The 25,615-nt window shown below is 38.0% G+C and overlaps 1 protein-coding gene across 2 annotated transcripts; it reads left to right on the forward strand.

Annotated features, from left to right (window-relative positions):
• On the forward strand, positions 1-24,897 carry LOC120465197 (cyclin-dependent kinase-like 1). 2 transcript variants are annotated; one of them, XM_039654836.2, is made up of 10 exons: positions 1-394; positions 1,657-1,851; positions 1,952-2,073; positions 3,275-3,347; positions 4,499-4,589; positions 5,979-6,179; positions 9,864-9,946; positions 10,031-10,087; positions 11,675-11,827; positions 24,674-24,897. In XM_039654836.2, exons 2-10 carry the CDS (start codon positions 1,684-1,686, stop codon positions 24,773-24,775), a joined length of 1,050 nt encoding a protein of 349 aa, XP_039510770.1. In that variant the 5' UTR covers positions 1-394; positions 1,657-1,683; the 3' UTR covers positions 24,776-24,897. The 2 variants fall into 2 exon arrangements, with proteins under 2 accessions (XP_039510770.1, XP_039510771.1); XM_039654837.2 differs by having other exon boundaries at positions 267-394; positions 1,955-2,073.
• The last annotated feature ends 718 nt before the right edge of the window (positions 24,898-25,615 follow it).

The following is a 25,615-nucleotide window of genomic DNA, read 5'->3' on the forward strand; positions in this document are numbered from 1 at the left end:
CTCACTGAGAGCTATAGCTGTGCTGTGGGTGAGACTGAGGTGCAGACAACAGTTCTTGTTACTGTCATCACGTCGTCTGTGCGTAAGAACACTTCTAAAAGGACTCAAATGAGTGAACAAATCGAAGACTCTCCGGTGACATTTCCATATATTGTCACTGATCTAGAGGAATTAATGCTAATGTCTACTAGGGAGCTTTCTCGAAGACAATGCCTCAGGAAACTGCAGACACTCAACTAAAAGAACTGCGTGTTTGTAGCTCATGAAGAAAACTTGCGACTGTATTAAACATTGAATGTTGTTCATGATGTTCAGAGTCAAAGAGGAAGAACTGTTAATCTTTAACGTAGATGAGAAGAGAAAAGCTTTGTAATTTACACGAGTCATTCCTCAGGTAAGCTTTTAAATTACATTTGCAGTTTAGTTTATTTGAGTCATATTGCTATCTTTTTATATTTTAGATTAAAAAAAACTGTTCGCAGCATGTTTTTATTCAAAAATCCTTTTCATAAATATTTAATTTGGTATTCATTAAATAGACAGAAGAAGAAAAAAAACGTATTTTTCCCTAAATTAATGCCCACTGGATGACGACGACAACTACATTACAGTATTGTACAGCCCTACTAATGGCCAACATGTGTTTATTTGTGCTATTATGATAGTTTATGAAATACTCAATGTAATATTACTATTGCAATTGATCATATTAGCATACACTAATGTTTTGTCAAATAAAGGAACTGTTTTATTCAAAACAAAAATAAAATGTATCCCAAAAAAATATTGAATATCCGGTTATACATAAGCAAAAAAATAAACATATGTGCAAACTTCTGTGGATAGGGGAGAACACTTTTTGACCTTCTCAGTTTGTGTATATCTACTTAGGGTTCAGAATATACATTTTTCCCACATTAATTTCCCACATGATTTGACATATGACACATTGTAACATGACCATATGATAGCTTAAAATGTTATCTGATCTAATAAAAATAAATTAAAAATAAACTACAATATTTTGTCAATTAAATGCAATTATTAACTTTTTCATATAAAATAATGGCATTTTTTAATAATTAAAAATATACAAATTTTTTAGGTTGATAAATAAATTAAAAACTCCACAAAACAAAACTATACAGCGTAGTTCAAAACATAATAATAATAATTTCTTAATAACTTTATTCACATCTTTCTTATGATTTCGCAATAGAATTCATAAAAGTTTTTAATGTGAATTATATCACCAACATCATAGAATAGCATAGGTCTAATTGGAGCAGATTGTAACCTTTAAGATTGTGCCTTATGTTAGCTAAGGATTAAAGAACTATCTAAACTGCTAAATAACAAATTGGAGATTAACATAATAACAGATTTCTCTCATTGTATATGAACACTAAAAATTTAGATGAAAATTGTTACTTCAGTTTAGCTATGGTTAAATAAATGTTCAGTGATATCTTCCAAAGATTTTGACTCAATTTTATTATATAGTGTTGATATGGAAACTAGTAAATACACTAAGTTTCGTCATGCTGGCATGTGTGGAAGCTTTTAAACCATGTGTGTTACAACTAGCCTTTGTTTGTTTGTTTGTTTGTTTGTTTGTTTGTTTGTTTGTTTGTTTGTTTGTTTGTTTGTTTGCAGTATGTAGCCCTTCATGATCTCTGTGAGATGGATAAGTATGAGAAACTGGCTAAGATCGGCGAGGGCTCGTATGGAGTTGTGTTCAAATGCAGACACAGGGACACAGGTCAGATAGTGGCCATTAAAAAATTTGTAGAGTCTGAAGATGATCCAGTCATCAAGAAGATCGCATTGAGAGAAATCCGCATGCTGAAGGTACAGTAGATGGTAGATATAGAGATTGTATGCATACAGATTGTAAATCCCCTAAACATTTGCACAATTATACATAAACATTTCTATTATATCCATATAGCAGTTGAAGCATGTGAATTTGGTGAATTTGCTTGAGGTCTTCAGGAGAAAGAGACGCCTTCATCTGGTCTTTGAGTTCTGTGAGCAAACGGTTCTAAATGAACTGGACAAGCACCCCAGAGGGTCAGTCATATTCTCCTCATTTTAAAAAAAACTTACAAATGACAGGAAAATAAAGGAAATGCAATAATTATGATTTAAGATATTTGGCTCCTATAGAAGATTCTCTTGTGTTTTTCTTCTCTTCTTTTTCTTAACTTTAACTTTCACTGCCATACATCAACTTTTTTTTTTGGTTGACTTCACGAATCTCTCTTCCTTTTCAACACCTCTTCTCCCACGATCTGAAATGCCCACTTTTCATAAAAAAAAAAAAAAAACAATTCCTGATCTGACCTGATGTTTTTTCATCAATAGTCTTGTTTTTCAAAGCTCTTAAGCTGGTCAGGCCACAAAGGCTGTTACTGCACAGCTTTCTCTGTCTTTCCCAGAAGGCCTTTCAGTCGTAACCTTAGCTTCTCTTGAAAACAAAGGAACTGGTTGCCAGGGACTACATGCCCATGGTTACTACAGACATATGGGAGCTGCAATGATCTTTAGAGAACATGAGAATTTAACTGTTGTTAGATCCTGCCAACTACAGAATGCCAAAAATGTTTGATCAGCAGAATCTAAGGGCATTTTCAGACCTGCATTTTCAGGGTTTTCTTTTCCGATACAGGGACTTCATTTGTTACAATCTTTCACATGGCAACAATTCAGAGTGTACCAAAATGTGTTTTTCAAGTCACATATGAGTAAAACTGTCCTTTTATTGGTCATAGTTTTCCATCAAAATGTATTGACAAGTTCGCTCCGCAAGCTTATTGGAGCTTTATCCATAGATGTTGATGCACACAAAGACTTATACTGATGTGGCCGTCATTCCCGCTCTTACTGATAAATTATATATATTTAATTATATTTCAAATTTATGTTTATACATTTATTATTACATTTATTTATATAACACATTTCCCAATATGAAATATGATATCGCTTGGTTTGTTGGTGCATGGGTCTGAATCCTTTCTCACCTCAACTGGTTCCAATCGGGCTGAGACCACCTCAGGGTGGCGATCTTGGTGCGACTATTTTGGTGCGGATCCAAGCGGGATTGCAGTGTTCATATATGCATAAACAAACCGAACTAAGCGAGAAAACGCATCAGGTTCTGGAACAAATGAGCCAGGTGTGATAATGCCATATAGTTGTTTTATGTCTGTTTCTTGGCCAGCAGCCTTAGTCTTTATATTAACATTGTTTTTGTTTTTTCTCTCTTCAGGGTACCTGAGGCACAACTTAAGAGTATTGTGTGGCAAACTCTACAAGCTGTGAACTTCTGTCACAAACACAATGTCAGTATGCCCAGCCTTTTTTTCATAGCCTACCAATGTGTATCAGTTATGAATGCACTGTTAAAGGGACCCTATGCCATTTTTTTAGCTTAACTGAACAGCTTCGGAGTTATTGAAATGGTTAAATTACTTCTTTCGGGTTGAATGGTGACCGTCTCCCCCCTTACCAGATACAGTGTTCTGTTGTGACACGCACAGTCTTCACACGGACGCGCGCTTCAATCCATTGTGGAGACTGATAGACTCTCTATATTTGTTATGGTGAAATCACAAAACCCGATGCACAAAAAACATGACCCTGCTTGATATACAACCACTAATAAAAAATGGGTTTTGATGAGGAAAATAAACTACCGGTATACTACTAGTGCGGATTAGATTGTAACCTCTGGCACAAAAGTTCTGCCACTGGACCATTAAAGTAAATGAGGATAATAGTCGGATCTATGAAAATTCTCACCACTAACAACGTATATTAGATCTCATTAAACGACAAATTAAACACAATGTAGGCCTATTATTGTATACTATGTAACACGTCACGCCGTGTCACGCTCTGTGTGAGTGCTATTTATAAATACATGTACTCCACAGCAACTCCAGGGGTCGCTGTTTGAAAAAAACGTAATTCCTGCATGGTGTCCCTTAAAATAACCTTTTGAGGAATGAGGAGACTATTTTTTCAGTCTTATGACCTACACCAGGCTTTCCGTGTGTGCTTTAATGTAAAGATTTTTCAGTGTCTCTTTTGGCAAGTTATGATGTGTGTGTAAAAAAAGTTACTCAGCATTAACTTTTTGTTTATTCCACTTTTACCCTGATATTGCTTTTAGGAATATGACTAGCTGTGAAACATGAAAACATTGTATTAAAAACAACCTCTTAAACAGAATATGGACCTTAATTGGAAAATGACATGCATGCACAGATACTGCTTTTTGAAAACCATAAAATAGGCATATTCGGACACAAGGGAATTACACTTATTGTGCTCTTATTGTGCTAGATTGTTGCTAGATCGGTTCTATTGCCTGTGGTAAGATATTTATTATTTTTTTTAGAAAGAAAATGTCTTTTACAAATCCCTGCCTTGTAGTAGGTGTTTTGTGTCTGTATCTCTGACAGTGTCACTCTTTGTGTTCTTATACTAGTGTATCCACCGGGACATAAAACCGGAGAACATTCTTCTGACCAAGACTGGTGTGATCAAACTATGTGATTTTGGCTTTGCTCGCATCCTCAGTAAGTGTCTTTGTCCAGCTCACACACTCCACCATTTATGTGCATTTAGCATCTTCACTTCATTAATGACTTATTTATACGCCCTACCTATATCAGCTGTCATGTGTCCTGAGCACACTTTCAGAGCAGCGTGAAGCCTCACAGATGCACTCAGCCAGTCAGGGTCAGCTTACATCATCCTTAGGTTTCAGTGTATTGTTACTATAGGCTAACACCAGGTCTATCCATCAGCATGTTGTAATCCTTTCTGTATGATGTACATGTAATTCTGAATCTGTGCATGTGTAGCTACTTAACCATGTTTTGGGCACAAATTTATACCCAGAAGTAAGCTAAACATAACAATTGCTTCCAAAACTACTTTTATACTGTTTTTTTTTTTTTTTTTTAACAAATGATGACATCCCTAAAAGACAAAGTAAATAAAGTTGTTTTAAAATTAGATAAACTACAGATAGTTATGATGTGGGTTAAGCTATCCACAAGTTTCCGAGGGGCGCTCCTGTAAAAAATAAAGTGAGTGAAACTTCCGGTAAGTCGGCGGAAGTAGCATTCCAATGGTATTTTGTGTGTTAGTGAAGAGGCTAGCTGTTTTTCGGAGAATTATTTTACTATTTAAAGACGCAATTCTTTATGAGAGATGTCGTTACGGAGCTCAGGGACAACATGTGCTGTCCACGGTTGTATGAATAACCGGACTAAACTAATTCAGTGGCTTAAACGTGATTGTTTTGAACATAGAGGTTTTGAACATAAGCCGAAAATGAAATCAGAGTGTTGTCTTCCTGTGTACATTTGTTTAAATTCTTAATATTCTATAAACTCTATCAGCATGTGTTTGGCTGTTCGCTACTGATGTTACACCTAAACTCAGGATCAAAGCCTGTGTTGACAGAATACCAAATGTGCCAGTTAATGTATTCAAGTAGCACATTCATTTATAATTTTGAATAAACTCCAAAGCACAATGACTAAGTGTGTATTTTTTATTTTAATTGTTTGTCAGCTCACACAACTGTCTGTCACCATGCCTTGATGAGTATTGATTATTAATAATGTTATTATAATACTCCCAAGCAACTACTGCGGAGGGTAAAGGTACTGTTATTTAAGCCTTTTTCATTTCGTTGAGTTTGTGTTCCCACATCGTTAGCTAGTTTGGATCGCTATAACTTGAATGACTGTCAACTGCTGAATGAACGAGTGTCAAGCATGTCAAGTCGCGCTTTGTTTACTTCGAACCGGAAGACACGCCCACTTTTGACGCAAGGCCTCATGGGGCGTAGGAAACTTGTGGATAGTATTTATAACTAGCTGTTAATAAAACAAAAGTCTGTAATGTAAGTAACCCATTTTGTAAAAAGCTGCGTGTGTGTTTGTGTCAAACAGCTGGTCCAGGTGATGATTACACTGATTATGTGGCAACACGATGGTACCGGGCCCCAGAACTCTTGGTCGGAGACACTCAGTACGGTCCCCCAGTTGATGTCTGGGCCCTTGGTTGTGTCTTTGCTGAACTGTTGTCTGGAAATCCTCTTTGGCCAGGACGCTCTGACGTGGATCAGTTGCACCTCATTCGACAAACGCTGGGTATTAAAAGAGAAACAAAGGAGAATATTTGTGCCTTGAAAGTTATATACAAAAGGGTCCAAAAGTCTAAGACCACTTAAAAATGTGGAATATAACAATTTAAATTTGAGTGAATTTCAACCTGGAAATACTTTATATGTGTATATATATATATATATATAAAATTAATTTTACCGTAAAACTAACAACAAAATATAGAAAATTATAGAAAATGTGTTCATAGTTGGTGTAGGTCAGATTAGTGCATGGATTGAAGAGCGAATGTCATCAATCAAGTTACAAAACTGTAAACGAGTGTCAGGATAAACAAGAGCGAAGGCAGGTACAAAAACAAAGTTTAATAGAAAAGGGAACAAAAGCTGTCTGCCGTCAGGCAGACGCAGAACTGCTAAACAAAAAGTTGTTATTTGGCTGGTAAAACACAGCAGCAGAGGGCCCTGAGCTGGGTAGCAGCAGTCAGCGATTGTGACACAGCCAGTTGTTGCAGATATGTAGGCAGCGGTGAGGTTGGAGACCACGAGCAGCAGCATAGTTGGGCAGAGAACAGTCTAAACAAACATGCAGACAGGACGAAACAAGACAACATTCTCCAGAAGTGGACTATCTGAGTAGAAGGTAACTGCTTACAAAGTAACAATAATCTGGCAATGAAGCAGCAAGAACAGTAACTAGATGTAGAGGACAAAAACAGACTAAGAGAAAACAGAAGGGCACCCGAATAACAGGTTTAATACAAGATGCATTGGAATACAGGGTGGACGCACCTTAATCCTCAGTGAAATGAAGCGAACAGACGACGATGTTTTACCTCATTAGCGGGAATGGAAAGTCATTAAAAATAAAGTTTATCCATACAGTCCTATTGGAATCCTGACAGAGGAAGCTTATGCAGCGACTGTCTTCCACAACCAGGCAGGCACTGCACAATATTTTGTATTGCTCTGTAGCTCGTTCCGGATTGTCATCACGAGGTAGGCATCTATGTTATTTAGCTATGCGTGTAATGTGTGAATCGGTGGACGGGGCTAACGACCGTGTTGAAGTAGGCGTCGATCTTCTCCTGTGGGGGTGGTGTTTTATCCTCTTTGACGTCATAGTTCCCCACTTTGAAAAACGAGTCGTTTGCTGAGCCTGGTGTCAATAAAAGCTTTTATTGGACTAACAAGGACGTTTTCTGAAACTTACAGGATATTTTTATAATATAAGAATATAAGAATCTCTTAGATGTCAAAAGCTCAAGGAAAATTTGATTTCTCAGTTCATCACCCCTTTAATGATGGCAAGCGCTGATTGCGATGATGATCAGCTGAGGGAAAGTGGTTGGAACGAAGGGAGCAAGAAAGAGACAGAGAGATAAACCCTGGTTTATGACAAAGAGAGGTGTCTAATGCCACATAAATAAGATAGAGCTTAAATAGTGTGGAACACACTAATTTAAAACTTATACAACTTCAGTTGTTTTTTTTTTAATTCTCTTTGTACGGATCATTAAGTCATTGAGTTGTTAGCTACTGCAAGTTTAATATTCTAGATCAGTCGAATTCACAAATGAATGTTATTTATTGTGAACCAGTGATTTAAAAGAATCAGTTAAAAAATGGTCTCGGAGATCTCGATTTAATACTTCATAAAGTGAATCACAATATTTGACCGTGGGGCTGTGAGATTTTATGATACAATTTGAGCTAAAAATGATTCCAAATGTGATGTGTTCAAATAGCCTGGATGCCAGCCCGAACCCCGCCCACAACATTTTTTGGTTGGGAAGTTCGTTCTCGATTCAATCCATTGAGGATAAATTATGATCAGTCAAAAAATGAACGGGCCAATCAAATTGCCAGGGCGGGCTTTAAACGATGATGGACAGATGATCTGCAGGGATGTAATCATAACGTTATCAAAGAGCGCTTAACTGGTTTCCCTCAGAGATGACTGCAGCTGGATAATTGAGATGTATAAATTCTGTTGTAAAATAAATCGACATCGCATTCATTTTAATAGTCGAACAGAAAACTGCAATCAAGGCATTTGTCGATCGGAAAGATATTTTTGCCGTCCTTACATGATTCGGCAAAAGTGTAACTTATCAGCTGGCTCCGATGGTTGCTAAGAAGATGGGACGTAATGAAAAGCCTGTGGTAGTTGTGATTTCTCCTTTGGTCGCACTCATGAAGTGCGACCAAAGGAGAAGCAACACTCGTTATTTTACTTCTAAAATAAGTAAGTTAGTTGAAAACTGCGCTATACAAAGTAGTTGACTTACTGCGTTACTCTGATTGGTTGTAGGTCTACCGACTATCCAATTGAGTGCAAAGTTTGTTTTTTTCCAGCCCTATGGAGCAGTATCAGATTCATATTCTCACTAGAAAATGAGTATGTGACGAAGTCAGGCTAGTGTTCAAATCTAATTTTGGACGCACCTGAAATGGAAACAGAAGTAAAACATCACTTATTCATGGACATGCATTTATTGCATGGACTGACACCAGACGTTGAATAAGGGTCTTATGTAGTACCCTTCGAGTCCTGACTGGAAAAAAGATTTGTTCATTTTGATGAACGAGTTTGAACAGGAGAGTCACGAATGTGCATCACAGAACAGAGCAAGGCGAGCATTTGTGCTTATAAAACTTTAAATTTTTTATTCATTTTTTTACAGTAAATGCCTGATCGTTTCGCTAGATGAGACCCTTATTCAACGTCTGATGTCGTTTAAAGTCCTTTGAAGCTGCACTGAAACTCATTTGGACCTTGAACTGTTTGGTTCCCAATGAAGTCCATTATATGGACAAAATCCTGGAATGTTTTCATCAAAAAATTATTTTCAAAAAAATTATTTTTGACTGAAGAAAGAAAGACATGGACATCTTGGATGACATGGGGGTAAGTAAATTATCAGCCTTAATGCTTTTATGCTGAATTTATTAAACTGTTTGCTGAAATAACCACGAAATTAACAACAGCACTGAAATAAAAACCTCTGTACTATTACTATATTCATTACTATAGCAAAAGACTTCAGGTACTTTCTTTCTGAATCGTGGCAGGTACAGATAAAAAGTTCTTGATTTCGTCACTGTAAAATAACGAGGAATGGGTTGTTTTTCTGAAATAAGCTGTAACACCTTCTGTAACTATAATTATGTCTTGCCATGTTACTGATAACGATACTGATACCTCCTTTTAATTTTTCTTTCTCATATATGGTGATATGAAATAATCAAAGTGATAAAAAATTATTTAGCCTAATTCATAACTCATTCCTCTACCTGAAGACCTAACCCTACTGGATAATCAACCAATTAACTTTTTTTAAATGTTGTGGGGTCATTTGTGTGTTAGCCTAAAGCTTAATTTAGCAAAATAATCATTTCAGGGACATTGCGAGTTACAGGCTAATGAAGGCCTTGTTAACAGCTTTTCCATTTTTTTTAATTACATACTCCTTCCTACACTTACTATGAACACAATTTCTATCATGTATGCCTATGAAAGAGGATGGAGCCAATCAGAGAAGTTATGCGGGTGCATGTGCAGGCAGATCCTTTTTCTCCATAGCTTGAGAAATCTCCAATACTGTACTGTGGGACAGTCTGTTTTCAAGGTGTCAATTGTGTGATGAATGTTTAGTCTAAATCTCTGTAAAAAAAGGCTCCTAACATCTAAACTTTGACCTCCTGATAGGTGACTTGATCCCACGTCATCAGCAGGTGTTCCGGTCCAATGTCTTCTTTAGTGGAGTCAGCATCCCAGAGCCTGATACCACGGTAACATAAATAACTACACTTATAAAAATATAAAATAAAAATAATCGTGGAAGATAACTAAATTTGATATTGTTGCTGTTGTAGGAGCCGCTAGAGAAGAGGTTTCATGATGTTTCTCCTCATGCTATTACTGTGATGAAGGTGAGATGTCAATACAGACATAAGTCTCATAGACCACTTTTCCCACAGACAGTGACATTCTTGACCTTTGCCAAAGGTCACAGCTTAATTCAACAATGGTGTGTAAACATCATGAATGGCATTGGTTCTCACAATGCAGTCAAACAGTAGTTGAACAAGAAGAAGCGTGTAGGTGCCCGAGGTGAGATGGAGGACTTCTTTTGATTCTTTCCAAGCGTGTTTTGGCTCGCGGGAAATTCAAAATGTCCTAAAAGAGTACGGGTGATGATGGTCTTTTCACCCGGAGGTTGGAGACTGATGAAGCACACGTGGGCGGTTCGGTCCGGAGACGAGAACAACGCACTAAGAACAGACTGGCTTAGCGCGAAATAAACAAAAGACAAATAAAACAAGGACAAAGTACACTATGAAGAAGACTAAAACTAAAGAATAACACGAAGAGTGGCACACGGAAGAAGACAGACACACGGAAGAGAGGGAGAGATCACTGATTTTAAAGTGAACGCGGTCACATCCTGGGAAGGTGTGAGAACCAATGGCCACGGTCCATCTTTCGGAGAGGGTACAACCCTTTGGCTGGATCACGGCATTTAATTTGCATTTTTATGACTGAGTTAGAAATTAAGCTCTCCTTTGAAAATGGCATGTACATGCGATTATATGTTTTCAGACACTGAGTGAAATGAGAATTTTTTAATTACGGAACACTCATTTATATAACTTTATTCAACAGGAAGAACAGCTCATTCTGTGCGTCATACGTCATTACGCTATTTCAACGTCATTGCACATGCGCAGTGCTTTTAGTTTTCGGTTTTCAATCCGATTGAAGTGTTTACATGTTCTCTCGATCGGATTACAAAAGGATTAATTCACCCCTTTCAATCTAATTGAAATTCCAGTCGGATCGAGCTCAATCAGATCGAGTTAGGTGTTTACATGAAGATTTTTTGGTCCGATTGAGCCGTCAATCCGATTATATCCTTCATGTAAACGCAGCTACTGATCTTGATAATGTGGTGATGTGATGTTGAAGTGGTTAGAGGTGTAGCCTTGTTTAGTGGCCATGTGCTTGGTCTTAAATGGGATGGCCTGATGAAGGTTGTGAGACCGAAACGTTGCTAATAAAAAATTTTAAATGCAAGTTCTACCTCAGTGTCTTAAAATATTTAATGACCTTAGTGTCATAAGTGGTTACAAAATTAATTGGGGAAAAATCTGTATTAATGATTTAAATTCAGTGATTCTACTTGTTAACAGGCATATTTAGTTTACACAGATTTAGATTGTGGCTCAGATAAGGTCCAGTTCTGGTTAATTTCTTTTCTCTTGGCTGACATGTGGCATTGCTATGGCCTGCTTGTTGCCCAGATCTGGAAAACAGTGGGCCAGATCATATTTCACACAACCAAACACGCTGCATGTGAGCCAGTTGTGGGCCGGATCTGGGACGTCACAATGTTGCTATGTGGGAAGGCATCTGTTGTACATAATGGTTTGAATACTTAGAATGATGTGATTTGATTTCGAACATTATAAGATGGGTTTGGAAGACTTACAAGTAAATGTGTGTTTGTGTCTTTTTAGTCCTGCCTGGTAATGGATCCCTCTGGCAGGTTGTCCTGTGAAGAGCTTTTAGAGCTGCCATACTTCCAGGAGGATGGGGGAACAGGATGGGGCAGAGAAAATGATCGTCTTGGAAGACGCTATGAGAAAGGCATAAGACGCAGACCTCCTGGGGTAAGATTCTAAAGTAAAGATAGATAATGTTGATGGGAAGAAATGAAAAATATATTCTCAAACTCAAAAAGTAAAAAAGTTAATAAAACAGATGTTAAATGTAGGTATATTGTGGGCATATTGTAGTTTAGCACAAGGGAAAACAAATGCATGGTGTTTTTGCTTGTTCATTAACCCATTAATTAGCATTAATTCAATAGAAAAAACAATGAGAAATTTTCCATTAAGTGTTCATTTTCAAAAAAACAAATAAATAAGTAATTATTCATATTTTATTCAAAGGAATTTGTTTAAATTAAATTAAATTTAAATTGTTGAAATTTAAAGAATTTAAATATATAATTTCTTGTTTTTAGGATCATGAAGAATTCGTTTTTTTATGTAATTTTCAAAGCCAATTTGCATTCTGAAGAAAGACAAAATATTAAATGTAATGGATGTATATTGACTGAGTAATCCACTATTAGAGATGGGTCAAAATAATCTGCAAGAACTGCAAGATAAATTGGGTTCAGATGATGTTGGCTAGCCTACTAGCCTGGGAAAACCCAGACAACTTCCAGCAAATTTAGATTTGCTCTGAAAGTTAGTCTGGCAAAGAGCTCATTCAAGCCCATTTCCAATCCACCGAAATCACGGCACCAAACAGAAACATTGGGGCGGGCTTTACACTATGACGACAGCACTGGTATTTTGAAGCAGATTTTGTAGCCTACATTACAAAGATGGACGCCGCCGTCGAGCATCACTCGTTTGAATCAGCTATCGCATCTGTTTAAAGCGATTGGAATGTTTCCTTTTTGTTAAAAACCGAGCAAAGAACAACACTCGGAGATGTTTTTCCGCCGGCCGCCGTCTCCATACGTCATCTCCTTCATCGCTCTGATTGGTTTTAGGTTTACCCGCGACGTTCGTTGGTGACTCCTGTCTGGAAATGATTTGTCTATGATGCTTTGCCAGATCATATCTCAGTTACAACTGAGAATGGTCTGGTTTTAACCAGGCTACTAGCCTACTTGATAATGATAAAGATATGATCATCCTGGTGTGTTCGATTCACTGATCAAATTCAGAGTCTACTGCAGTCAGCTGATACTGATACTGATAAAGGGGAATGTCTGAAGAATAAATTATGTTGAAACTAGAAATGTATATGAAGAGTTCAGATGCAAAAGCCTCTATTTGAAATTTTCTTCTAGAATGATCATTTTTATCAAGCTTGTATATTTAAGTTCAGTGATTTCACTTAAATGGCAATGATAGTTACCTATTAATTGTTATTTAAGTGAAATTACTGAACTTAAATATACAAGTTTGATAAAAATCATTATTTCATCATTAAAGAAGAAAATTTCAAATGGCATTTAGAGGCTTTTGCATCTGAACTCTTCATATTGTTTCCCAATCAAAACAATTATATAAAACAAACCTCTCTGAGTGCCACAAATCCACTGAAATTGTCACATTGTGGCACATTAACTTGTTCTCAAGAGTGTATATTTATAAGAATATATAGACCATTTTGCAAGATGTAAACAACACTGGTCCAGAAACACTTCCTGTTTCAGTTTGTAACGGTTTTCTTTATTTCACATGTAAAGAAGACATCTTAAAGATGTTGGTTTAACTTTTTGATTCAGTTTTATATGTTCTGTTGGTGTATTTTATCCCAGCTTTTATGTAGTGTTATAAAACTGAAACAGGAAGTGCTTCTGGACCAGTGTTGTTTACATCTTGCAAAATAGTCTATATTTGAATCCATTTCAGGGATATTTGGAAGAAGGGATTTTGAGCAACCAATAGTTCAAATACGCAGTATCGTAACTAAAATGTTACAACATTCTGTAAGGAGCCACTGGAGGCAAGTTCAGTGTTTATTCAAAAATAACATGCAACAAGATAAAAACATAACATGAAACAAAAACATGAAAAAAAAAAACACAAAAAAAACCCCGTGGATATGGACTTACTTAACAGTGGTCACGGAAAACAATACTTGACAAAGACACATGGCAAACATGAGGGCTTAAATACACAGACTAATGACAAGACAAGGGACACCTGTGAACAATGAACAGACGATTAACCAATGACAAGACATGGCAGGATCACATGACAAACAGGGAATCACATGACAGACATGTAACATGAACAAACCAAATCGTGACAGAGACAAGACCAAATCGTGACACATTAACATTCCAATATCTCTGGGATTAAACCATATAGGGCTGTTTAAAAGTGCTCTAAGCGGTGTCGGGTGACGTGACTTCTTGTTGACGTTTAAAGTATTTTCAAACAAAACAAAGGCTAGATAGACCCTCCCTCCTCGTCATCTGCACTGAATCGTCATGAGCAGATGTAAGCACTCAGGAGAAGTTGGATGCGTTTGCACAGATGGGATTTTTATTTTCCACTATTAAGGCCAATGAAAGGCAATAAAATTAACAGAAAAAAAACTATTTTGAATAAACTAAGTAAATTAACATGAGAGTCACACACACAAAAATCAGTACAAACATATTTTTACAAATGTTACAAAAATTTTTCAAAATAAAATAATGAAAAAATTACAATTATTTCTGAGAAAAAAATCTCTCTCAAAATAGTTTTTTGCTCATTTTTTTGCTATCAGTGTGAAAACATTTTCTCTAAAAAAAAAAAAAAAGTGTTTCTCTCAAAACTCTTTTCTTTGCTTTTGATTCAATTTCTTGCTCTCAAGTCAGGATTTTGTAGCCTGGAAAAACCCAGACAACTTCCAGCAAATTTAGATTTGCTCTGAAAGATTTGCTCTCATGTCCCCCCCGATTGCCTCATAGACAGTAAAAGATTGCCGACGAGCTTCTCCTCCTGTCTATACGGTAATGTCTCTATTGTGCGACAGAAAGTCCCGTGGTTATGACGCAATCTTTAGCCTATTTTTTACAAAATTGTCTTCTACGGGACCGTAACGTAAGATACAAAGTAATGGAGCATTTTACACATTGTCATGTTTATTTAGAAATAATTAATGGAAAAATGAAGTCTTTGGGCACCTCAGATGTAAAGTTATTCGCTGTCAAAGTGACGCCAAAATGAATGGGAGTCAATGGGATGCTAACAACAGGTGAAGTTTTGCTACAATGGTGACTTCCGTGAGGCTTCAACTTCCGGCTGATGGATTACGCCTTTGGTTTTATCATCGTCTTGTCTTGTGAGTCAAACTCATAGACAGGTCGAACTGAATCATTACACCATTGTTCGGGTTCACCTTGATCGATACCGCCTCTGCTTTAGTTGAGCTAGTTAGCTAGATCTTAGATTCTCTGCTCGAGCCCGAACTTGACCCGACCTGGGCCGCCGATATTTCCCGTCACTGTCCTCGGGCCAGGCCGGGCCTCTAGAGACGTGCACTCCCAATGCAATAGAGTGCGGAGTGGGACTAGATTTGATGGACGAGTGCGAGCGCGGGCGGTAATGTGCTCGCTCTGTGTGTGCGGGTTGCAGGAGAATAAAAAGATTTGCGGTACTCCCTAGAAACGAAATATTCCCTCACCGCTCAAAACTGGCTTTTTCTTCAGTGCTGAATTCAGTGTGCCGGCAAATCCTGTAATTATAACAAACAAAGTGTGGATATTATGAAAGATTCATTGATAATAACAGAGATGCGTAAGATCGCAATGAACTGTCAGCTTTTTAGGAATTATTATGGGAGCGCACTTTGCACGCATTCAGTTATGCCAAACCATGCACGCAGTAGCCTGCTTGTTTTTATATTATAACAGTGGTTTGTGTGTTAATGCTTTAATAACAAATCATTTATTGGTCACATTTATGCTGATGTGAATGGTGGCGACACGTAGGCTAACTTGAAAGTATTTGGAGGTACAGAAAATGCGGGCGGAAGCGGGACAAAACATAAATGTTACGGGCGGGAGAAAGTAGGCCTGGGCAATATATTGCTTGACATTGTTATGCGCATCTCTTCAGTACAGCCGGTTCCTTAGTAAATCACCTTCACCTGCTTTCAGATGACAGATATGATGCAGATATGAGTGTTAAATTAAGAGTGTTAAACTCAAGGGTGTTAAAGTTAATGAGATAATTAAGTGATTAAATTAGTGATGATTGAGCATTATTGAAGACACCTAAAGCAGAATCACTGAAGGAGAAAATCACAAATTGTTAGCCACCTTTATGGCGATCAGTGTTTGCTTTAGTTGGACTCTTGACCACTATACTTTCACTTGTTATTGATTTATAACAGTCAAATGAACAAAGAAGAGTGTGATCTGATAGTGTTGGCTATATTTTGACATAATCAGGCTTTGATCTGAAAAATGAAACTTAGTGAGATGATTTGGTTTAATTTACTTTCAACAGCTTTGTGATTCTGTAATTTGTATGAAAAGAGAGAGATGCCAGTCTTTTCTCTTTTACCTCATTATAGCGAATGACGTGTTAATGTGACCCCGCCCACTGAGAGCGTGTGCTATTCAAACTGTAATGTTGAGACAAACCATGACAATGCCCACATCAATAAAAACATACAGTTTATTACGGATCTAACCTCATCCTAACCTTTCGTCTTGCTGCGCAGTGAGGAGATCCTGGAAAAAAGTTACCTCAGTTACAGTTTCATTTTGAGGAACAAGGATTCAGCTGATGCAGTAAGTCATTATTGTTAAGTGCTTTGTTCTAATCGCGTTATTGAATAATGTCTGTAAACTCCACAAAGACTGTTTAAATATTAAAGGGCATATTGCAGGTTAGAGGACCCAACAAGTCAATGCATAGAAAAACAATGTAGGAACTAGATTTTCTTTAAAATATAATTATAAATACGCTATAGAAGCTTCTGGAGTCGTTTTTGTGAGAAAATTTTACTTCCGCGTCTGAAAACGGGCGTGGCGGGCGTGACGTAATGAGCAGGAGAGTCGTCGATTTACACAACAGGAAAACAATGGATCGCAATGACATTTCGGACGCTGAGGAAATACTTGTATGACTGATCAAGCCATAAAGTTATGAGCCTCCTATGCTAAAGAGAGCAGGGACAGGCCAGGATAATGTCAGACAGAACGGTCATTGAAAAATTGAGCTGTGATGTGAGGAGAACCAGTGGAGAACAGGACAGGTGTCTGTTGGTGAGATACGTGCACACACTCGCTAACGATATACACTGTGCTCACAATACTGTACAGATTATTATGATCCTGTAGCAGGCCAGCAGACAGAATGTTTAGGGTAGATTTATATACTATTAAATGTATAAAAACTTTACTTGAGTAAGTTCTAATGTACTAAAAGCATACTCGGGTAAATTTTTAATACATATTTTTCACCTGGGTTATAACATAAACAGAAAATTAAAGATTTGAGTATTTAAACAACCAATTTTGTTTTTCAATTACAAGTTGCCTCTATGACTAAGTTACCTATTTCACACTATTTGATGCCATTGGTATACGACGATCAATATTCTTGCTTCGGCATCCCATGTTGAACTCCATTATATTGCCGGAATGATAATCATTTGATCTGAAGTGAACGCTACACACGACCGCGTTTTCCGAGCCGATGCAGAAGAGAAATCCCGTCTCTTCACCTGCACAAACCGCACCAGGAACGAAAGATAGGCTATAGCACCATCCCTTTTCTTGTAATGGAAACTTGTGGACTCGATCTTGAAGTCCTGACAGGCTGGAGTTTTGGCAACCTCTACAAACACAATAATTTACCATGACGATGATCAATTAAAATACAAAAAGTACCGAAAGCACACTGACTGACGACCGCTCTCACTGAATACCAGCCTAATCTTCGCTGAGCCGAGGCTGACCTCTCTGATATGACGTCAAATGACGCGATGTTGAAAAAAAGCCGTTTTGTACTAGCAGTCAAAGAAACGCTCACTTTATCTTCTAAATTAGTGCCCTTATGTTGTTTTAAAACATTTTGAATCCTGCATTAACTTTTCATATGGTATTTTCATACAAGGTTATTAATAAATTTAGATTTTTTTTTACCTGCAATATGCTCTTTAAATGCGCGTCTGATAGGAAGAAATAGACGAATTCACAGCGCTGTGCGTTAATTCATTTAGCTCCTACATAACATTAGTAAGATAACATTAGTTATCTGTAAAACCAAAAAGAGTGTTTACATATGATTCGGGTGTGTGAACGAATGTATGAACGAACGTTCATTTAATTAGACTGTTAAAATTAGAGTTTCTGCTTATATTATTTTCTTTTCAAGATGTTTTAAACTCTAACTTTGAACCAATTCTAATTGGCACCTATTTGATCAGGATTTGTTTCCAGGTATGACTAAAAATGTTTTTTGACTTTCATTTATACTTTGATTTTATACATACATATGTAGGCCTATCTATATATATATATATATATATATATATATATATATATGAAGAGTTCAGATGCAAAAGCCTCTAAGTGCCATTTGAAATTTTCTTCTAGAATTATCATTTTTATCAAGATTATATAATTAAGTTCAGTAATGTCACTTAAATGGCAATGAAGACTACCTATTAATAGTGATTTAAGTGAAATTACTGAACTTAAATATATAAGCTTGATAAAAATTATCATTCTAGAAGAATTTCAAATGGCAATTAGAGGCTTTTGCATCTGAACTTCTCATTTATATATATATATATATGTGTGTGTGTGTGTGTGTGTGTGTGTGTGTGTTGTCCTTTCAATTTTTTCTTGCCTGACTCACCTGAATGAAAGGCTCATTATTATGCGTCTTTGTGTCTCAGGTGAGAATCACCTAATAATTAATGATGGGGCTGGCCTGTTCACACCCATTCGCATATTGCCTTGGCAAACAAAAAAAAAATGTTTTTTACAATATAACCCAATTCACAGTTTTATGTGAACAATTTAGAGGATGATTTTCAGATCATTGTGAAGAAAAAACCCTAGGCAACAACATCAATTAGTCAAAAGTCTTGTGGACACATATTTAGTATGTGTTTTGTGGCCTTATTTCAGAAACTTCCATTTTTAGTTTCTACAATAACCACGCATAAACAATATTCTCTCAAAAATACAAACATGTACAAACATGTTGCCTATATATCATGGTTGCCCTGCTTCTGCTAAATATAGTGTAATTTCACCTCTGTCATTAATATGTTTATAAGCAGCTGAAAAAAACACAGATGGCATGTTAGAACATCTCAAGGAACCCAAATAGCTCTTGGTCCCCAGAGGTTTAAGGGTCGAGAGCCCAACTAAAGCAAACAATGATCGCCATAATGGTGGCTTACAATTTTTTATCTCCTTCATTGATTCTGCTTTAGATGTCGTCAATAATGCTCAGTCATCATTCGATTAATCACTTAGTTATCTCATTAACTTTAACACTCTTGAGTGTGGACTTAGGCCCTGTTTACACGATAATGCTCGCGGGTGAAAACTTAAAAATATTTTATCGGCTGTGCCTTTTGTTTACATGGCGACGGCGTTTTTGGAGCTTAAAAATGCAAAAAAGTGAAGCCACCCTCCAGAGTGGAAAAAAGGCTCCACATTGCCACCTAGCCGCCTGGAGTGCATACTACATTGAATATCATACACTTTTGCGTCACCATATGTACACGGATTTTCCACCCAAAACGCTCGTCTAAACACAAAATAAAAAGTGATAATGAAACGTCATTTTTGCGTTTTCTCTTCAGAATTGTTTCAGTGTAAACATAGCCTCACAGCCTCATTAAATTAACCAGGAGTGTTAATTTAACACTGGAGTTTTTGGTGTGTACAAATAGCCGTAATGTTTCAATCCAATTTGTTTTGTAATGCTACCCAAATTTGCCCGAGGAGAACTGGCCCCCGACTGAGCCTGGGTTCTCCCAAGGTTTTTTTTCTCCAATCTGTCCCTGATGGAGTTTTGGTTCCTTGCCACTGTTGCCTTGGCTTTTGGCTTGCTTAGTTGGGGACACTTAATATTGAACAATATTATTGACCTGTGTATATTATTTTCATGTTATCACTGTGAACCTGCTTTGATACAATCTGTATTGTAAAAAGCGCTATATAAATGAAGGTGACTTGACTTGACTAGTTAACTGACAAGCTGAGCAATATAGCACTAATCATCGCTAGCGATACGTCCGCGATATTAATGTGATATGGCTCAGCTTGTCAGTGAACTACGGCTCTTTATAGTTAACGGGCTGGGCCGGGCTCGGACACAACGGGCTCGGGTAGGGTCGGGCTTGATTTTGGGGCCCGATCTAAGCTCTAAGTTGAACATGGACACTCCCTTGTTTGGGTAAGATGATGACAGACACAACTCGATGAGGTAGCTGACTGAGCAAGTTCAGCAAGCGTATTCAGAAAGCTCGTAATACTAGATATAAAAGTAGACGTTTGTAATCAGCGGACATTGACCGTGAGATGGATGGAACGAACGCGCGCCATCGGGCAGAAAGAACAAATGGTAAGAACTAGGGATGCACCGATAGGATTTTTTTTGGCCGATACCGATACCGATTTCAACAAACAACTACTGGCCGATATCGATACCGATATTTGTCACTTGCATACGATACTATTCAGTAGTAGCTAGTTTATTTCTGCATCAAATTATTTTCACTGAACATGGATTGATCCATTTAACATTCATCTGACCAGCATTATAAGAGAGGCACAATGATAAAAAAAAATACAATAAGACAACATGACAACGTTCAGAGGTGATTTTTGCTACCCAATATTCATTTATTTAACAATATGAAGTCATATTTTATTACTTCTTAACAATAGAATAATATTTAAAACTATTATGATAAAATGGCTTAACTCATGAACTATTCATTCAGTCGTTGTGCATGGTGCACACTAAACATTAAATCTTTTCAAATGAACATAGATCTGTTTAACAAAGATTTAAGAATATGACATGACAAACTTCAAACTCATGAACTGTTCATTCAGTCGTTGTGCATGGTGTACATTAAACATTAAATCTTTTCAAATGTAAATACAGTAGATCTGTTTAACAAAGATTTAAGAATATGACATGACAAACAGTTCAGTCCATTTGCAGTTATCAAGTATTAAGGTTGCTGCTTTAGAAACAGGGGCAGGTTCTTCTTTAAAAAAAAGAAGCTTTTCTGCTTTTTCACAGTGCAGTCGGTTTCTTTTACTGTCCAAGACATTGGATGCAGCACTGAACAATCGTTCACTGTCGGTGCTTGTGCTAGGTGCACACAAATACTTGCGTGCAGTTTGCGCAAGAGACGGAAAGCGACCTTGATTGACACACCAGTATTGAAGAGGATTCTCATATCTTTCAATTGGGATTTCTGTGAGGTAGGCATCCATTTCATTTGTGACATGGTAGGGTTAATCCTAAATCCATGTGATAAATTTTCCACCAGAACTTCGTCGAACATGTCACACAGACTGGGTGCATGTTCACTGTCTTTGCGCGACTTTTTGGCTTTTGGGCTGTCCTCTGGGTGGCGCACCGCGGGGTTTCCGTCTCTTTCGTCGCTCAAATCCAGCTGTGCTTGCAGCATCATGCGAACTGCCTGCTTTTTGTCCGTGTCGAAGTAGTTATCTTTGTATCTTGGGTCTAACAGTGTTGCGATACAATAAAGTGGAGTCATTTTTAAGAAAAACGCTATGTCACCGCATCTAGTAGTATTTTTTTGGTGGTTTTTACTCCCTGGTCAGTTTCAAGGTCACATCTGCTGCAGATGCTCCAGATGCACTCATCTCCCTCGTTAGTTGCTCAAATGGGTAAAGAATAGAAACTGTGTTCTCAATTAGACTCCAATGTTGGGCAGTTAATGTCACAGGCAGAATATAATCTGCACTATAAGCCGCGATTGCTTGCTTTTGATCCAAAAGGCTTCTCAGCATATAAAAAGTACTGTTCCACCTTGTTGAAACGTCTTGCTGAAGAATTTTTGGTTGCATTCCCATCTGAATTTGAACACTGTGTAAGCGAGAGTACGCTAGAGGGGAATGCTTGAAGTTGCCTACTATTCGTCGGCATATTGCTATCACGTCAGATATGCTCCGTTGACATAACAAGCCCTCGTTGACAGCTAATTGTAAAGTGTGTGCAACGCAGGGTGAACTCGCGACATCACTGACATCCATTGCCTTTGTAATGTTTCTTGCATTGTCTCTGACAACTGCATGGTCCTTGACTTTGTCGATTTTCCACGTTTCAAGCATTGTGTTGAATGTTGAAGAGATCGCCTCTGCGGTGTGTGAACCCTTAAATTCCTGTGCGTGCTGCAATATTTTTTGCAATTTGAAATCTTTATCAATCTATTGCCCAGTGAGACTGAGCATACAGGTAGGGCTTACATCAGAGCTCCAAATGTCGGATGTAGAACTAGGTAGGGAGTAACGTGGCTCAAGGTGTTGAACAAGCCTCCGAAACCCCACGTCTTCCACGACGGAAAACGGCTGATCGTCCAGTGCGATAAATTCCATACGTTTTTGGTTAATCCCCTTTGCTTTGATGCTGTCTTGAGTAAACTTTTTTACTTTTTCAAATACCTGGGCCACAGAGGGTGTCGGAACACTGGGAGGCGGCAGTTTTTTCTTGGCAGCTCCGAGGAACGCAGCATGCTGTTCAGGATGCTTTTTCAGGTGGCAGATTAAATTGGATGTGTAAATTGGAAATTCTTAGCCGTGCTACCCTGCAACAGACTGATTATGCAACAGACATGCAACTCATTGCCTTCAAGCAATTAATTAACAAATCTATCTGCCTTTTCCATGCTTTTGCCGATATGCCGATGGTGTTAAATTAATCAAAAATCGGCCGATAAATATCGGCGGCCGATACATCGGTGCACCCCTAGTAAGAACCAATCAGCATGTTCAGCGCTCAAGTCCCACCCCGAAAGTTCCTGAACTCTGAAAAAGTATTACCTCGCCAGCAGGGACTTTCTAGGGGGGAACTAAAGTTTGACTTGACTTCTTTATTTAGACCAGTGTTTCCCAACCCTGTTCCTGGCGGCACACCAACACTGCGCGTATTCTTTTGCTGCGTCCCAATTCGCCTACTTATACTACGCCCTAAAAGTATGTACTCTTTTTGTGAAGAAAAAGTACATACTTTTGAGTGTGTAGCAAAAGAGTAGGTGAGCTTTGGGACATAGTATCACGTCATCTTTAACCGACGGCTCTGCGTGCATCCTGTCACCATAAACTGCCCTGTCAATCATCTTGTCACAGTTAAAATCCTCCATTCTATCTAATTTGATTTCCTACCATATCGGAGGGCATTGATCTGCCAGTCGTGGGTCTTTCATGCGGATACTTTCCTCATAATTGCAATTTGAATATAATGATTCATTTTAAAACGTAATGGCTAAATGTATCCTTACAAAAGTTCACAATGCTGCTGCAGATGCAATATAATGTGGATAACATTGAATAAATTAATTTTTGTTAGGTTAGATAGTGTTAATTAATCACTCAAACCTCTTTATCTATACCTCTCAACTCTCTATCCACGGGACTCGCACGTCCTCCGTGTCTGTAGTTTCTTAACACTTTTTACTGGTTTTTCTAACCGAATCTTTCAACGCGCAATGGGTTGTTGGCAATATCAGCCGTTAGAGTGTGCATCTACACTTCGGATTCTGACCGGAAAAAGTAGACCATCCGGGTATCTTTGAAACACTCATTTCAACATTTGGGACGCACTAATTCTATTTTCGAATACTATTTAGGACGGATAGTATGCGAATTGGGACGCAGCATTTGTCTCCCTTATCAAACACACCTGATTCAACTCATCAGCTCATAATCAGATGGGTTAATGAGCTGATGAGTTGAATCAGGTGTGTTTTAGATTAGGGAGACAAAGAATACGCGCAGTGTTGGTGTCCCGCCAGGAACAGGGTTGGGAAAAACTGATTTAGACCATGGTTCCTGCAGTGTAAACACACCGAGTACACCCCAAAGTTCCTAGTTCCTAGAAAGTCCCTGCGGTGGAAACGCGGCTTATGTGTTTTACTATTATTAGGTTGCTAATCGCTAGTAAAGCTAATTAGCCATCATGCTAGATAAACTTGAGTTTTAATATTTAATTTTCGTTGATGCTGAACTTGCTCAACCAACTACCCATTGAGTTGTGTGTGTCATCATGTTACTCAAACATTGGAGTGTCCGTCTGTGCTCGACTAAGGCAGATGCGGCATCTATACGAAAACCGAACAATGGTGTAATAGTGATTCGTGTCCCAAGACAAGATGATGCTCACCCAACTGGCCAATAGGAATGCCCTGCCCATGACACAATTTTCACAGTGAAAACAAAATCCTGACTCGAGAGCAAGAAATTGCATCGAGAGCAAAGAAAAGCGTTTTGAGAGAAACACTTTTTTTTGTTGAGAAAATGTTTTCACACTGATAGCAAAAAAATATATATTTAAGTATTTTGAAAAAATAAAAATTCTATGAGAAAATACTTTCAAAACTTTTTTTATATTATTATTGTTTGCTATTGGTATGAAAACTTTTTCTCAAACATTTTTTTTTTCTCTCAGATCATTTATTTTCTCACATTTAATAAAAACACAATCCTAGCTCAAAACTAAGTGATTTCTGAAGAAATTGTGTCATCATTTTTGTGTCTATATTGTAAATATATTTCTTTTCAGAGATGAAAACTAGAGAATTGGGATTGACTTAAATGATGTTTAAAAAGGACAATAGCTAGACTAATTTCTGGAGGAATCAAAGATTTTAAAACTGCAACAAAGGAATGTAAAAAATACTTGGGTTTCCAACCTTGTTATGCATGTTGCTCACTTCACATTATTTGGCTATTAATTGACAAGATACATTTTGTTTTGCAGCCTCAATACTTTCCACAGCTGACCAACAGTAACACCTCACCAGCACCTGAACTGAAGAGTAAACACAGGCACAAACACGACCATCATCTACCCAACATCTGACTGGTGCGAATGTGTTTGATAGTACAAATGTGTTTTCAGTGGAACGACTAGATGCATTTTTAGCAGAGAAGTATAGCTATTTTAACACATACTGTATTAAAATTATTAAAGTTATAGTCCTGGAATCTGATATTCTACATATACAGTGTCATTAAAACATAAACGTCTCGGGTTATGACTATAACCCTTGTTCCCTGAGAAGGGAACGAGACACTGCGTCGATAAAATCGACTCTTTGGGGACGCTCCCTAAGCGTGCGCCTCTGAAGTATGAATGAAACTAATCCAATCCTGATTGGTGTTGCGTCGTGACGTAACATGTGACGGCATACCCGGAAGTATAAAAGTGACGCTGTCACAACACACACTAGCCTCGCGATGAAGCAAGACGCTCAAGGGTCTGAAAAAAGGGGCGTGGCAACACGACGCAGTGTCTCGTTCCCTTCTCAGGGAACAAGGGTTATAGTCATAACCCGAGACGTTCCCTATCGAGGGAACTCAACACTGCGTCGATAAAATCGACTCTTTGGGGAACGAGTACCCACTAGGCCACGCACCGAACAGACCCGCCCCAGAGTGAAACTGATTAGGCACTCAGCAAGGGCCGAGTACGTGTGCACCGGGCTTACTGGGAAGGCTGAGACTGTAAAACCTGATGAAAGTATGCGGGGTAGCCCAGCCGGCTGCCTCACAAATCTCCTGCAGAGGTACTCCCGACAGAAGGGCCCTAGAGGAAGCCATGCCTCTAGTCGAGTGAGCCCTTAAGGCCAAAGGTGAAGGAACCCCACGCACCTTGTAAGCCTCAGTAATAGCCTGGACAATCCAGTTACTTATAGTTTGT

This window comes from Pimephales promelas, chromosome 16 (genome assembly GCF_988280905.1).
Source record: "Pimephales promelas chromosome 16, fPimPro1.hap1.1, whole genome shotgun sequence".
Taxonomy (NCBI): Eukaryota; Metazoa; Chordata; class Actinopteri; order Cypriniformes; family Leuciscidae; genus Pimephales; species Pimephales promelas.